This window comes from Cetorhinus maximus, chromosome 2, assembly GCF_964194155.1.
Source record: "Cetorhinus maximus chromosome 2, sCetMax3.hap1.1, whole genome shotgun sequence".
NCBI classification, from domain to species: domain Eukaryota; kingdom Metazoa; phylum Chordata; class Chondrichthyes; order Lamniformes; family Cetorhinidae; genus Cetorhinus; species Cetorhinus maximus.
The window spans coordinates 193,883,818-193,897,992 of NC_135880.1; the positions used below are offsets into that span (position 1 = coordinate 193,883,818).

Below are 14,175 nucleotides of genomic sequence, written 5' to 3' on the forward strand. Positions count from 1 at the left end.
AATGATTATTATCTGATTACATTTTCCAATAAGAGTCACTGGACAGTATGTTTAAGTGCTAACTGAGGATAGAATTGGGTGTCTTTTGGATGTTAATAGTCAAATTCCCTGCCAGCACTCACTGCCTAGTCACAGACTTGAAGAGGACCACTTGGGTAAGTTACCGGGGGTAGTCCAGAAGAGGAAAACAGTAGAAGTGCATTTTTTTAAGAAATAGAATCAGGATGCAACCAACTGCTGCCACAATCCCAAACTGAGATACAGTCAAATAGACAGAGGTTCATGGAACTACAGATGCAGGGACAGACAGACCTGGCCCAATAGGAACAAATGAATATGGATGGAAGGAGACGCAGTGGCATCCATTTCAGGCTAAATGTTCCCCACACAAGTTTGGTGCAAGCACATTATTCAGTGCCCCGAAAATCCCAACCCAAACTTTACAACCCCAAAGTTAGGTAATTTACTGTAGTAAATTAGTTTGGCTTTATCAGCAAGATGGAATTAGTCATGGAGGTCTACAGCACAGAAAAAGGCCCTTCAGCCCATTGAGTCTGAGCCGGTCAAACAAGCACCTAATTATTCTAATACCATTTTCCAGCACTGGGCCCATAGCCTTGTATACCACGGTATCACAAGTGCACATCCAAATGTTATGAGGATTTCTGCCTCTACCACCCTTTCAGGCAGTGAGTTCCAGATTCCCACCATCCTCTGGGTGAAAAAAGTCTTCCTTACATCCCCTCTAAACCTCCTGCCCCTTACCTTAAATCTATGCCCCCTGGTTATTGATCCCTCCACCAAGGGGAAAAGTTGCTTCCTGTCTACCCTATCTATGCCCCTCATAATTTTATACACCTCAATCATGTCCCCCTTCAATCTCCTCTGCTCCAGGGAAAATTGATGCAAATAAGCAGTTAACTTGAAAATTCATGTAGCACATCAACACCCATAATAGCAACATCCATACATGAGATCATTGGGTAGTCTGTAAAATGGGATACCCAATCACGTGAAGCAGTGCAATCCTATTTGTGCTTATATTTTTTATTTATTGCTTTGTCCTGTTGGAATTCCCCAGCCTGGAGGTTTGAAAAGGCCTCATTGACAAATAAAGAACTTGCATTTATATGCAACATTTCATGATCTCAGGACATCTCAAAGCACTTCATAGCTAATGGAGTATTTATGAAGTGTGGTCACTGTGTAACATAGGACACCAAGATATAATGGTATTGACAGTATGTATATTTATTGGACCTTGGATTTAAATTTTATATTAGGCCCTTAGGTCCCATGGTATGTACTTCCACAGCTCACAATGATGGTTTTTTTTTAAACACCCTTATTGTAGAACATGTAATGAACTGAACAGTCTGAAGATTTGTTGGGTATAGAGTGTAATTGTAGAATGTTGCTTTGCAATTTTGACGTTGATTTTCCAATTGACAATACACTATTGCTCGCAAGATGTGTTACTGGTGATGAAAAAGAAATATTGATATGAAATCTAGACTTTTGATGCTATGATATTAACTCTATACTCCTTGCTGCACCGCTGCTGAATTCTTTCATACTGATGGGTTATCTTTTTCACTAAACAAATGTCAGTTTTTCTCTGTTGGCAGGTGGTGTATTGAAATAAAGAAATGATTCAAAATGTTCAACAAAAATGTATTGCGTGGAAAAACAAAAACTCAGTGAGAAAGATCCATCTATGGCTTACTGATGAGGTTAAGGATAGTACTAGCTTAAAAGAAGATGCATATAGTGTTGCAAAGAGTAGCAGTAAGTCTGAGGATTGGGAATGTTTTAGAAATCAGTAGTGGGTCACCAAAAAATTGATAAAAAGGGAAAAAATAGAACATGAGAGTAAACTAGCCAGGAAAATAAAAATAGATTGTAAGAGCTTTTACAAGTATATAAACAGGAACGAGTAACTAAAGCAAGCATTATTCTCTGAGAAGCAGGCACAAGGGAAATTACCATGGGGAATGAGGAAATGGCAATGACATTGAACAGATATTTTGTGTGTCTTCACAGTAGAAGACACAAGTCACCAGAAATAGAGGGTAACCTAGGGGTTAACAAAAGTGAGGAAGTTAAGGTAATTAACATCAGCAGAAATCCAACAAATCCCTAGGACCTGATTGCCTTGGGTTCTAAAAGAGATAACCGCAGAGATAGTGGATGACACTGCTTATGATTTTTCTAAATTCCCTAGATTCTGCAAAGGTCCCAGCAGATTGGGAGTTAGCAAATATGACACTGCTATGCCCCACCAGGGGCTGTCATCCTCAACCATTAGTTTTATTGACCATTTGCTTTATTTAAGAGACTATAACACTACTATTCAAGAACAAGAGGGCATAGTTTCAGGATAATGGCCCGATCATTTAGCACTGAGATGAGAAACATCTTCACTCAAAGGGCTGTGAATCTTTGGAATTCTCCACCCCAGAGAGTTGTGGATGCGCCATCGCTGAATATATTTAAGGCTGAGAGACAAATTTTTGGCCTCTTGGGGCATTGAGGGATATGGGATTAGGCAGGAAAGTGGAGTTTGAAGCCCAAGATCAGCTATGTTAATATTTGAATGGTGGAACATGGTCAATAGGCTGTATGGCATTCTCTTGCTCTTATTTCTTATGTTCTTGTGTTCATTGAGGCAGGACAAGCTTAATGTAAAGACTGAGCAGTGCTATGAATATTTTGCTGTAAAAAAAAAAGCTTTGTCCTGACATGATACTGATTTTATTCCCCTCCCCGCATCAGGGCGATCCTCCACCCCGAATAAAAGCTCTCGGCCATCATCACAACCAGCTGGAGTTCCCAAACAAACAGCAGTCGAGGATAAGAGTGGCACTAATTTTGGCGTGGTAATCTATGATCCAGCACGACACAGCGGAGGTAAGATTCTTCTATAGCTCCTAACCCTGACCTTAACTCAACTCTAAACCCCCTCCTTTATGAGCTATTTATCCTTACCTTTAACCTAACTCTGATCTAATCTTGACACCCTCCATTCCCCCTTTTATAAAACCTTATCTAACCATAACCTGAGCAAACTCTGATTGCAAGCTTAATCCACCCAAACTCTAAGAAACCATAACCGTCCCCATCACAATTACTACCAATCTAACCTAAACCCTAGTTTTCATGACCCCGATATAAACTCTAATCCAGTGTAAACATGAATCCAACCCTACCCTCCCCCTACCAATCGGGAGAGGTGGTGGCATAGTGGTATTGTCACTGGACTAGTATTCCAGAGATCCAGGCTAATGCCGGGTTCAAATCACACCATGGCAGATAGTGAAATCTGGAATTAAGAAGTCTGATGATGACCACAAAATCATTGCTGATTTTAGTAAAAATCCATCTGGTTCACTCATGTCCTGTAGGGAAGGAAATCTGTTGTCCTTACCAGGTCTGGCCTACATGGGACTTCAGTGGTTGACTCTTAAATGCCCTCTGAACAAGGGCAACTAATGATGGGCAATAAATGCTTTCCGAGCCGGTGATGTCCCCATCCCATGAACAAATAAAGAAAAAAGCCATTCCTAATCCAACCAGTAACCCCATGACCTTTCTTTATAAATTACCTAATCTTAACCTTAATCTAATTGTCCCAATTTAATAAATTACCAGCCTTCTAACCCTTCCTTGAACCTCTCCATTACAGACTACCCAATCCAAGCCACAGGTTCTGATATAACCACAACAATTTTTAGTTAATAGTCTCTTTAGTGTGATAAAACTTTCCAAGTCACTTAGCAGGAGAGGCATAAAGCAAAATTTGACATTAAACTACATAAGTAGATACTTGGGCAGATGATCAAAAACTTTTAGAACTTTTGAAAAGTTGCGCTGCAGAAAAAGGCCATTCAGCCCATCATGCCTGAGCATCTTAAAGTAGAAAGAAGAGGCTGAGAGAGGTTTAGGGTGGACATTCCAGAGCTTTGGGCCTTGGCAGCTGAAGGTGTGGCCACCAAAGATTTAAATTAAAATCAGGGGTGCTGATGAGGCCAGAATGAGCAGAGCACAGATATCTTTGGAGGTTGTGGGGTTGGAGGGGATTACAGTGATAACGAGGGGCAAGTCCATGGAATGAGGATGATATAAAATTAATGATTTCTGAGAAGCTTATTTTACAAACTTACGGAACCTTATCAATCTAAAATAATGAGCAGGTACATAACATGAGGTGAAGAATATGTGCATGGGATGCATTGGGGATGGTGGGAATGAGTTTTGATAGAAACAATACTGGGTATTGTGATCATGGGGTGGGGATAGAGGGACTCTGAAGCTCGTAGTTGTAGGTAAGCAGACTGAGTACACAGTTCCTTTTGAGTCATACAGACTATACATATTAAATCTATAGGCTGAGTAATATATTGGATTAGACACTGTCCTTGTATTTGTGTTTTAAAATTTCAAATTTAGTTATTTGACATCTTTATATCTCTGACTTCAGTTGACAATTTTTGAAATGACCACAGGTGTTGAAGGTAACAATGAAGGGTGGGGCTATATGCCGTGACACCATATTCAGACCATTTGTGTTCTCATACATTTGTAGTCTTTGATATAGCATCAGAGTAGAGGTACTGAATGGAGGCCAGCCATTTCCTGCAGTTCAGGATTGGTGCCTACACTGCTACCTGATAGAAGTTAGCTGGGCAAGGTTACAAATGTGCAGTCAAGGGCTGTGTGGAAATCCAGACTGAAGCAGCTCTTGGGCTCCTACTGCCTATTGCAGCACTGAGTGGTCTTTCACAACAATGTTCTCTAATTTTTTTTTTAAATCCATAACACAAACCCAGCAAAAGTTTCTGTTGCCTGTAGGATGGAGAACAGACCTTTTCTATGCATGGACAGGAAATGCTCTGAAACTCTGTTGGGGGAAGTGGTATTAGAGTTCAGGACACTGCAGTTAAATCTGAGATCCCAGCGCCAGGAATCACTTCCATGCCAAATTTTCAAGAATCTAGTGTTAGATTCAAGGGGTCACTTTGGCCTAGTTATGTTCTTCTGCTTTGAGTGTCTTTAGTAACCTCTGTAAATACAATGTAATGTATAATATTACGTAACTGTGCTAACAGTGCTATTGATATCTACTGGTATATCTTGGTACTGCACCAATATTTATTGTTATGTTGGCAAGCTGTCCAGTTTGGAGTCCTTAAAGTATTTAACTGGAATGTGAATGGACACTAGCCAACTAACTGGGTCTAACACTGCTAAGAACGATACTTCTTTGAAAATATGCTTTTACTAACATTGTTCTTCTGTCTTCTTTGCTCTCTAAAGTTGCTCTGAGTTCAGTAAGTATTATTTTGATAAAAACCTAAACTGTAACTTGTATGATTGTACTGCTTTTGAGTACAATGGCAGTACTTTTTTGTATGAGAACATAAAAATGTGACATTTTTTTGCTGGTCAGCATGCTGTTTTATTACCTCTGGAACTTGGGTTCAAATTCAGGCAAGATTTATGGTTGATTAAAGGTGCCCTCTGTCCACTGTCTGTAAAAATATAAAATGAAATTAATTGAAGCAGTCACTTCCTAGTGCATGTGAATAGCACAAAATTGGGATTCTTGCTAAGAGGCTACAGAGATGGAAGTAGGATTGCTTCTGAGATTGGGTCTGGGGTTCAATGTTGGGGCACTGTAAAGAGTTTTTATGTTGTACCTAACTGAGGTATACTGGATCTCAGTATCTTGCATCTCAACATTCTTGAAATATTCCAGAATTATTAATGGATGATTATTTTGCCAATTGTTTTTAGCTCTTATCAGTGGACAAGTTTATTCCTTTGGGCATGCTATTTGTCTTAAGGGAAGACATTCCTGCTCTACAGGGAAAACACATCAAAAATTTACCCCGTCATGTCTGTGACATATCAATCATGTGGTCTTTGTCATTTCATTGGTTGGAAGAAACAGTCTTTTGAAATTGGTTGTTAGAAAATCAATTGAGGGCTTTTTTCCCCCTAAGTTGTTCCCGTATCCAAACTGGGTGGTGGAAACAAGGAGGTGGAAGAGAGACAGTAAAAGATTTTAAATTTGGAATAAGACTAAAGGTTAAAGGAGATGGAGCGCTGTAATTACAAGTTAATATAAAAAAGATTGAATACCGAAGTGTACGGGCATTTAAGGCTATGTATTTGCTTAAGTTTCATATTCCAATAATAAATATTTCTGATGTTTGAGTAACTTCACAGCAATAGTATTTATTGTATATTTCAGTTTAAGTACGAGCTTAAAAACTTACAGAATTGGTCAGCCCAGGGAGATGAGTGTTTCCTGGAACTAACTGGCAGTCTAACAGTTAATATGACATAACTTCAATTAGAGACATTAGATAATGAAAGCTCTCTGTTAACTGAATGCCAAGACTAAAGCACAATCGCTGTTTATAACTAAATTAATTTAATTTTATAAAGGATGTTTTTTTATGAATATGACTTTTTAAAAGAGACACTAATATTTTCCGCTGTCTGGCATGTGGTTCTCCCCGTGTCCTGTACTGTTCTTTCCTGTCAAGACTGGTTGGATCCCACCATTATAGTCATTGTTAATGCCTCTCTCAAACAGTTTGGTAGGCACTTGGCTGGGTAGATAACATTCATTCTGATCCCTGCTTTCCTTGTGAAAGCACTTGTCAGTACAGTGAGATTAAGGAATCGCCAACAAGAGGCTGAGTCCTACCATTTTGTGGTACATTGCAGTGATGCACCAGAGCATTCTCCTCCTCAAATAAAGCCTCAAAATCTTATCAAGAGTTTGTTTTGTGATTGGCCTGTTTGAATCAGGAAATAATGCTGTCCTACTAGTCATTTGATCAATACTGGCTTTTGCTTATACAATTAATGATTAGTAAATGTCATCATCGACCTGAGTTTTAAGGAACCATTAAAAGTTGCAATTAAATGTCTTTTTATTTCCATGTGGTGTTAATGCAGTGTGCAACCGCACAGTTTGCGAAACAGTATCTGTCAGATGCTAAACTTGTAATAAATTTTATTGGATTGTTTATGAAATGCTGAGGATTTTCATATAATGACTCCCAGACACTCATTTTTCTGCAGCAAAGCTCTTTGTGAGATTTTGCCCTTCATTTTTAGTAATGTGAGAATCCTCTGGAGGCACTCTGAATAATGGCAAATACCTTTGGCAGTCTATATAATGGATTAATAAAATTGAAAAAACCTGAATGAGAGTCACCCTGGGCATGGGACACTGTCTGAGAGAGCATAATTCCAGGAGAGAACTGTAAATTGCAGACATCATCTGATGGCTGAAACAGACCCAGGATTTGCTGTCTTAAAACTGAGGTGGACACTTGTTACTCTATTAGCATGGGGCCTGCAGTTATCTTAATTCAAGCTCTCCAACCCTATTCTGATGACTCTTTTTCTCCTGTCTAGTCCCTGAGGCACCAGACCGTCCTACAATATCAACTGCCTCAGAAACCTCTGTGTATGTGACTTGGATCCCAAGAGCGAATGGGGGCTCCCCAATCACCTCCTTTAAAGTGGAGTACAAACGGATGGGAAGGAACAGTGACTGGCTAGTGGCAGCAGACAGCATCTCTCCATCTAAACTCTCAGTGGAAGTGCGCAGCCTTGAACCAGGTAACAGCCCAAATAAGTGAAATAAGAACTCAGAATAATCAGATTAAATTCTGAGAGGCTTGTGAAGATGGAAAGCATCTAAATGGCAAATTTCTTTTGAACCACTAAAGTCCATACTTGTAGCTGTTTGTTACAGCTGAGCTGCTAGGTCACATCAGAGGGTAACTAATGCCTCACACAAACCAACCTGGGTAAAGAAGGCATGGTTTCTTTCCTAAAGGATTTAGTTAGGTTTTTATGAAAATCTGACAGCCTCATAGTCACTTCTACTGATTCCAACTTTTTATTTATAGATTTTATTTCAACCTAATTCAAATTCTGAAATTATCTTGGTAGAACTTGTACTCATTCTCTGGAATAATAGTCCAGGCCTCTAGATTATTAGTCCAGTAACGTGACCACTGTACTGAGACGATATGCCAAAATTTAGCTCCCTTGTGTCTCACATTTACATCATGCCCAACAGAGAATGGCCAAGCAAACTGTCTGTGAGCCATTGCAAGGCAGTCTCCATCTGAGTAGCCTTGGTTTTCCTGTCATCTGCTGATCTCTGGCTTTCTATGGGGAATCACCACAGCCACTTAGAGACTCAGCCTGTTAGCAATCAGCTCTACTCATCAATATGGCATTAGAATGCTCTTTGATGTAAATTATTCTGTGCTGTGTAAATTACTAGCTCCCATTTTACTGGGTGTTTTTGTGCCACAGGTGCTGCATACAAGTTTCGTGTGATTGCCATCAATGCCTATGGGGAAAGCCCAAGAAGCGCAGCCTCACGACCATATCAAGTGGCAGGATTCAGCAACCCATTTTCGGCACGTCCAGTCGCAGGTCCTCACATTGCTTATACAGAGGCTATCACTGACACTCAGATCATGCTGAAATGGACGGTAAGCATTGTGCTCTCATTGTAGGTCTTCAGTCTCCTAGCCATATTGTTAACTTTAATTTTGCCTCCCCCACTTCATAATAAGTTGACATATGTCACAAACGAAGGATCTCGGTTGAGGCCTCTGTTCCGTCTCATTTCAATAACAGGAGAGGGCTTTCTAGTGTGAGAAGTTATTAACTTGTAGCTCCCTTATACAGAAAGCTCATTTGTAAGAAAACTAAAGCAATATAGGGAACAGACAGGGAAATGGGCTTAGACTAGATAGCGCCAATTAGAGTAAATGGTGTCATACAAATGAAGCATTTTGGCCTGTTTGTTCTATGTTGGCGGTAGCATTACTTACCTGCTTCTGAAGGTGAGGAAGATTCTGTGGAGGAACACGTAAGAATCAATAGCTAAAATCCTTTAATAAAAAATAATCTCCATGTATTAGAACATTTTTTGCCTAGATATCAGTGAAACACTTTCTCCCGGCCACAGAACAGTGATTCGCTGATGAGACCATTCTGGAACATAGAAACTAAACTCATTTAGCATAATGTTTTCTCATAAAAGGATTTTCAAAGAGTAACTACTGGCTTAAGTTAGGGTAGACAGCTCGTTAAAGTAAATGCCACAGTTGAATTGCATACTTTGCTCCATGTTTTTAGCTAAATTGTAAATACATTCAAAAATAGCATACCGACAGGTTTTTTAGGAATACTGAATGTGGAGAACATATTTACAGTGTAACTATACTAGTAACGGAGCACTTCCTACCCAATGTCTTCCAAGCTCTTGGAGGTCAGTGAGAGGTTGAGACAACAGCTAATTCAGTAAATGCACCTAACTGAAAATTTCCTGCTCAGCTGGCAATACAGGGATTTGAGACTTTTTACTGAGTGTAATAGAGCAGGAAAAGTGTATACAAGTGCAAAGATTTGATGTGTCATTTATCTTAAGGAGGTGTTTGCCATATATGGGATCTTTAAGCAAAGGAATCACTAGAATGTTTATCCTAAGAATTTTCTAGCAACAGAGCCTGCCTTTTCCTCTTGAATTTCTCCTTATGAAGATGAGACCTCATGTCGACCCATTTTTTAAAGTCACTATCAACCATATTTTTTTAAACAAAGGGAAAAAGAGTTTTTGTGCTAAGTGCATGATGGGATTGTCCGGTTGCTTAAAGTCTCAATTTTGAAATGGTGATGTGAGAGAAAATCAGATCAAAAAAATCTAAAACTTCAGTCAGTAAAAGTTGTACAGAGGCAATCAGAACATCAACTTCTCAACGTTTTAGTGGTTTTAATTGTGGCAGAGTTTGCTGATTGAGCACCACTAAAAGCGGATGAGGGTGAAGGATGGAGGTTCTTATCAGTCATAGAAACTTGGTTGCACTTCATTCATCCAGCTAACTCATTAAATCCAAGAATGTGTTCAATTACAATCAGTCCTTTCCTGGCAGCAAGCAGGAGCTAGAACCAGGGAAGTCTGAGCCCTCTGTCTGATAGAACCTTCATTTGCTGATTTTTTTTTAAAGCCTGTCTTATTCTGAGCAGATTGATAAGATCACTCAAGACTGGTGGGAGGCACGCAAGGCTTTGGAAAAATATTTTCCCTCTTGTGTCATGTTTCCCTCCTGGATTAAGTTGATGAAGCGACAGCGAGGCTCTGAGATCAGTTATTACTTTAATTATGCGCTGATTATCACAAAGGTTCTACAGTACATTAACCCTGGGAGGACTGGAAACAGTTTATATGTTAAGACCAAGTTAGATCTCTGATACTCAACTAATAGACACACAGTAAGTAACCCTTAACTTGCTGATAAGTATCCTCCCTGTCCAGTTGCACACTCTAAAGGGCCTTTCAGTAAGGTAAGTGTTGCTTACTAACTGTAGGTGCTGTTAATTTAGCAGCGTTTGGCTACTCATTTTTTATGAATGGTAAGGACTGATAAGTAGAGATGCTTGTGGAAGGCACTAGTAATCCTCAGCCCATGGCCTCGATTTTCCACTATGGGGAATCTGTCATACAGAGTTCCTGTGTTGAATGGGGTAAAAATTGCTGCTACTTATTCAGCATGCTAAGGGTTACTCACTGTAACTCCAAAGTTCCTGTTTATTCAGCACAGTAAGGGTCACCTTTTTAGAGTTTCATTGTTTAATATTAATTCCAGGTTTACATGTTCTGGATATTTCTGTGATTGCTGTGGACAGATTAACCGACTTTGGCAAGAACAGGCCATCAGTATAAATCTTGCCTCTATTTAAAGCACAGATTTAAAAATATTTCTTCTGACAACACTATGCTGTAACATGTCAGAATACTGGTGAGTGATACCACAGCAGTAGTCTGATGCCATGCTCTGCTGAGCTGCCTGTCTCAGATGCATCATGGTGCAAGGGCACTAGGTAATGGCTAATCTTCCAAAAGGAGCTCATGGTCAACAAAGAGCATCAGTCCCAGTTCACTCTTGTGCTCTTCCTAGAGTCAACAGCATACACTTTGATAGTTTAATGAGAGTAGATTGGCATGAAGTTTAAGAATAAATCCTAAAGAGAAAGTTAGCTCTTGTTTTCATTTGTTTTCTCTTCTTTCTATTCCTTCTATGTCATGTATCGTTCCTTAATCAAGAGGGCAGAGAACTGGGCCAATGCATAAAATGCAAGAGCAGGGAAATTCTGTTGGAGCTGTATAAAACACTAGTTTGGCCACAGCTAGAGTGCTGCATACAGTTCTGGCCACTGCATTACAGGAAGATGTAATTGAAATACAAAGGGTACAGAGTAAATTTACAGGGATATTGCTGGGACTAGAGAATTTTAATTATAAGCAAAGATTGGAAAGCCTGCAGTTGTTTTCTGTGGAACAGATGAGACTGAGAGGAAATTTAATTGAGGCGTGGAAAAAAATTACAAGGTGCTCAGATAGGCCTGTTACCCTTAGAGAGGTCAGTAGCCAGATTAAAGTAATTGTTAAAGGGGAGTTTAGAAATCTTTTCATCCAGAGGGTAGTAGGGGTCTGGAACTCACTGCTTGACAGGGTGGCAGAGGCAAAACTCTCATCACATTTGAAATGTATTTGGGTGTGCACTTGAAGTGTCATAATCTATAAGGCTACGGACCAAGAGCTGGATTGTGACCTTATTTTGGATAGCCCTTTTTTGGCCAGTACTGATACGATGAGCCATATAGACTCCATTTGTGCCGTAAATTTCTATGTTTCTACGATTTCATCAGTGCTATGGTTTTACTGTTACAGTTTTCGGTAAGCGTTGATGTTTATTAAAGTGAGGATGTTAAACATTTCTTCTTGAGTTCTCTGAAGGCAGAGCCCCACGACCTCCACTGGTAGTGCATTGAGGCAGGGTCCCAAACCCACTCCAGCCAGAACGGGGAAGGATCCCTGTGCTGTTGGCACCAATCTGATCTACACTGGTCATCCAGCCAACTGCCCACCCCACCCCACCAAGGAGTCCGAGTTGCTGTGGCAACATGCTCTTTTACATGTTGTAGCCTGAAGCGATGGATAGTGATGGTAGAGGCTCTGATTTTCTTTCCATCAAATGGCTGACCAGGAGTCTCTCTTGCTTTTACTGCTTGCCATTGGAATACTTTGGAAGGATTTACAAGTTGCTACTCAACCTGTTTGGCCGTGTTATGAACACAGCTTCTTTGACCATTAAGTCCTGGAGTGGGACTTGAACCCAGAGCTTCTGGCTCAGAGGCAAGGACGCTACCCACTGTGCCATAAAACCTCATGTTAAACGCTGAAGCACCTATTTCAGGCATTGAGCGTCACAATCAAACACTTCCAGGTCAGTTGCAAACGTTGAAAGCAATGTAAAACCCGCCTAACTTAGAACAATATGCCTTGGCCTCAGAAGCACCATACTGCTGTGATTCTCTAATGACTCCAATGGTTCTGTCTGCTGTAACTGCTCTAATTACTCCCAAATGTGCGATTGTCACATGCCAGCTCTTGCTTTTGATACTTTTTTTTAGTTCAGTAGTTACATTTATGTTGCTTATTTGCTGGTTTTCTGCTAATCATATTGCCATTGCATGCTCTTTTTATGAATGTGGGAATTGCTTTTTGGAGATTCCAAAGAATGGGGAGTTGGTGATAAAAAGGGCTGTAATGCGGAGACTGTAGAAGCAGAGGGTGCAGATTGAATGTCCAGCTGGGGATTACTCAGACCAGGTGGACATGAGTAAACTGAAAAATGGGCCCCTTGTGTGCTGTCTTGCAAGACAATTTATATAATGAATGACCACTCACCTTTGCAGATATGTCCCCCTCCTTCTACTCAGTGCAACAATACTCATTAAACACGCAAATCTCAATATGAACAAATCATTAGTCTTCCTCCTTCAACCCACACCCAAAGTTTGATGGAATTCTTCAATGGCTGTTGTAGGCAGACAACAATCTTGATTACAGAGCCATTTAACTTCCAGACATGCAACACAATCCTTATCATCATGACTTAGAATGCTGGAGGACATAGTTCGTTCAAAAAGAAATTATGTAGAAGAAAATTGGTTTTCCCTTTTCAAAAAAAATCCAACAAATGACAAAGTGAAAGCGTTGTGTTGATGCACCATTAGGCATGCTCCACAGCAGGTCCTATTTGACTATAGTTCCTTTACCATTGATTTTGTGCTGAGCTAGTACCGCCAGCTCGTTACAGGTGGATTTTGTGTGTCTTACTGGCTGTTGCCCATGGCAAATTCAGCATGTTTATTTTGGGGTTGCTATCAGCTCTGCAAGCCAGTGCCACTAGCAGTTTGACCTACGTAACAGCAGTGTGATTGCTTTTCAAAATAAGCTGTTAACTGTGAAGCATCATGAGGACAAGGTAGATTTTATAAGTACAAGTTTGTTCATATTTTGATTGCCTGGTGTCTGAGTTGGTCCCAGGCGTACTCTGGACAAATCTGCTTGCTGTTAAAACCAGGATCTTAAATGCTAAGAGCTGATTTTATGAAATTGAGCTCCACATGTGGAGATTTGCCCACCAGGAGCATCAGTAATAAGGCATAGACTCGTGGGTGGAAAATCATTTGAAACCTGCACCTGAATTCCCATTATGCAATTCCAAAGGGTAAAACTCCATGCTAGACATCTGGTTTTGTTAAATTGGCCCTTGGGAGTTCCTTCAAGCTTCCAATTCAAACTTTTCAGTCATGCACTGTTAAATGTAAGGAGCCTCAATAAAAAAAATAATGCAATACTGGTGGTGTGCGCCTAAATGTCTCTGACTTGAATTTAGATAAAATTTTGCTAAATAATTTTATCAAGACAGAATGTGTTAGAACATCAGTAAATGTGCCATCATTTATTTTATTCCATTGACAGGCTGACCAATTTGGAATGCGTTACTTCCCTAGTACTTTATTGAACTGTCCATGGTTCCTGACCTAAAGCTAGGGCTCAGGCTGCCTAGTTAAGTATTGTGGAACTAACCTAGAGTGCTTGACTCTTGGTATGTCCGAATCCCAGGTTCTGAGTTTCATTTGGTGGAATAGTTTATTATCCTTCTGCTACATAGAAGGAATACCAGGCAAGAAATGATCTTCATTCGGATGACCTTCCTGAGAAAAGATTGCTTGGGGATTGACATTATTAGCAAATGCAGGCATGTCAGGAGTTTT

The 14,175-nt window shown here is 40.1% G+C and overlaps 1 protein-coding gene across 4 annotated transcripts in view; it reads left to right on the forward strand.

Annotated features, from left to right (window-relative positions):
* Window positions 1-14,175, forward strand: part of cdon (cell adhesion associated, oncogene regulated) — a 188,202-nt gene that overhangs the window by 150,224 nt on the left and 23,803 nt on the right. For all 4 annotated transcript variants that reach the window (XM_078531221.1, XM_078531211.1, XM_078531192.1 and 1 more), the window contains 3 exons: window positions 2,776-2,910; window positions 7,438-7,644; window positions 8,353-8,534. In XM_078531221.1, coding sequence (XP_078387347.1) covers window positions 2,776-2,910; window positions 7,438-7,644; window positions 8,353-8,534 — 524 coding nt within the window. The remainder of the gene's footprint in view (window positions 1-2,775; window positions 2,911-7,437; window positions 7,645-8,352; window positions 8,535-14,175) is intronic.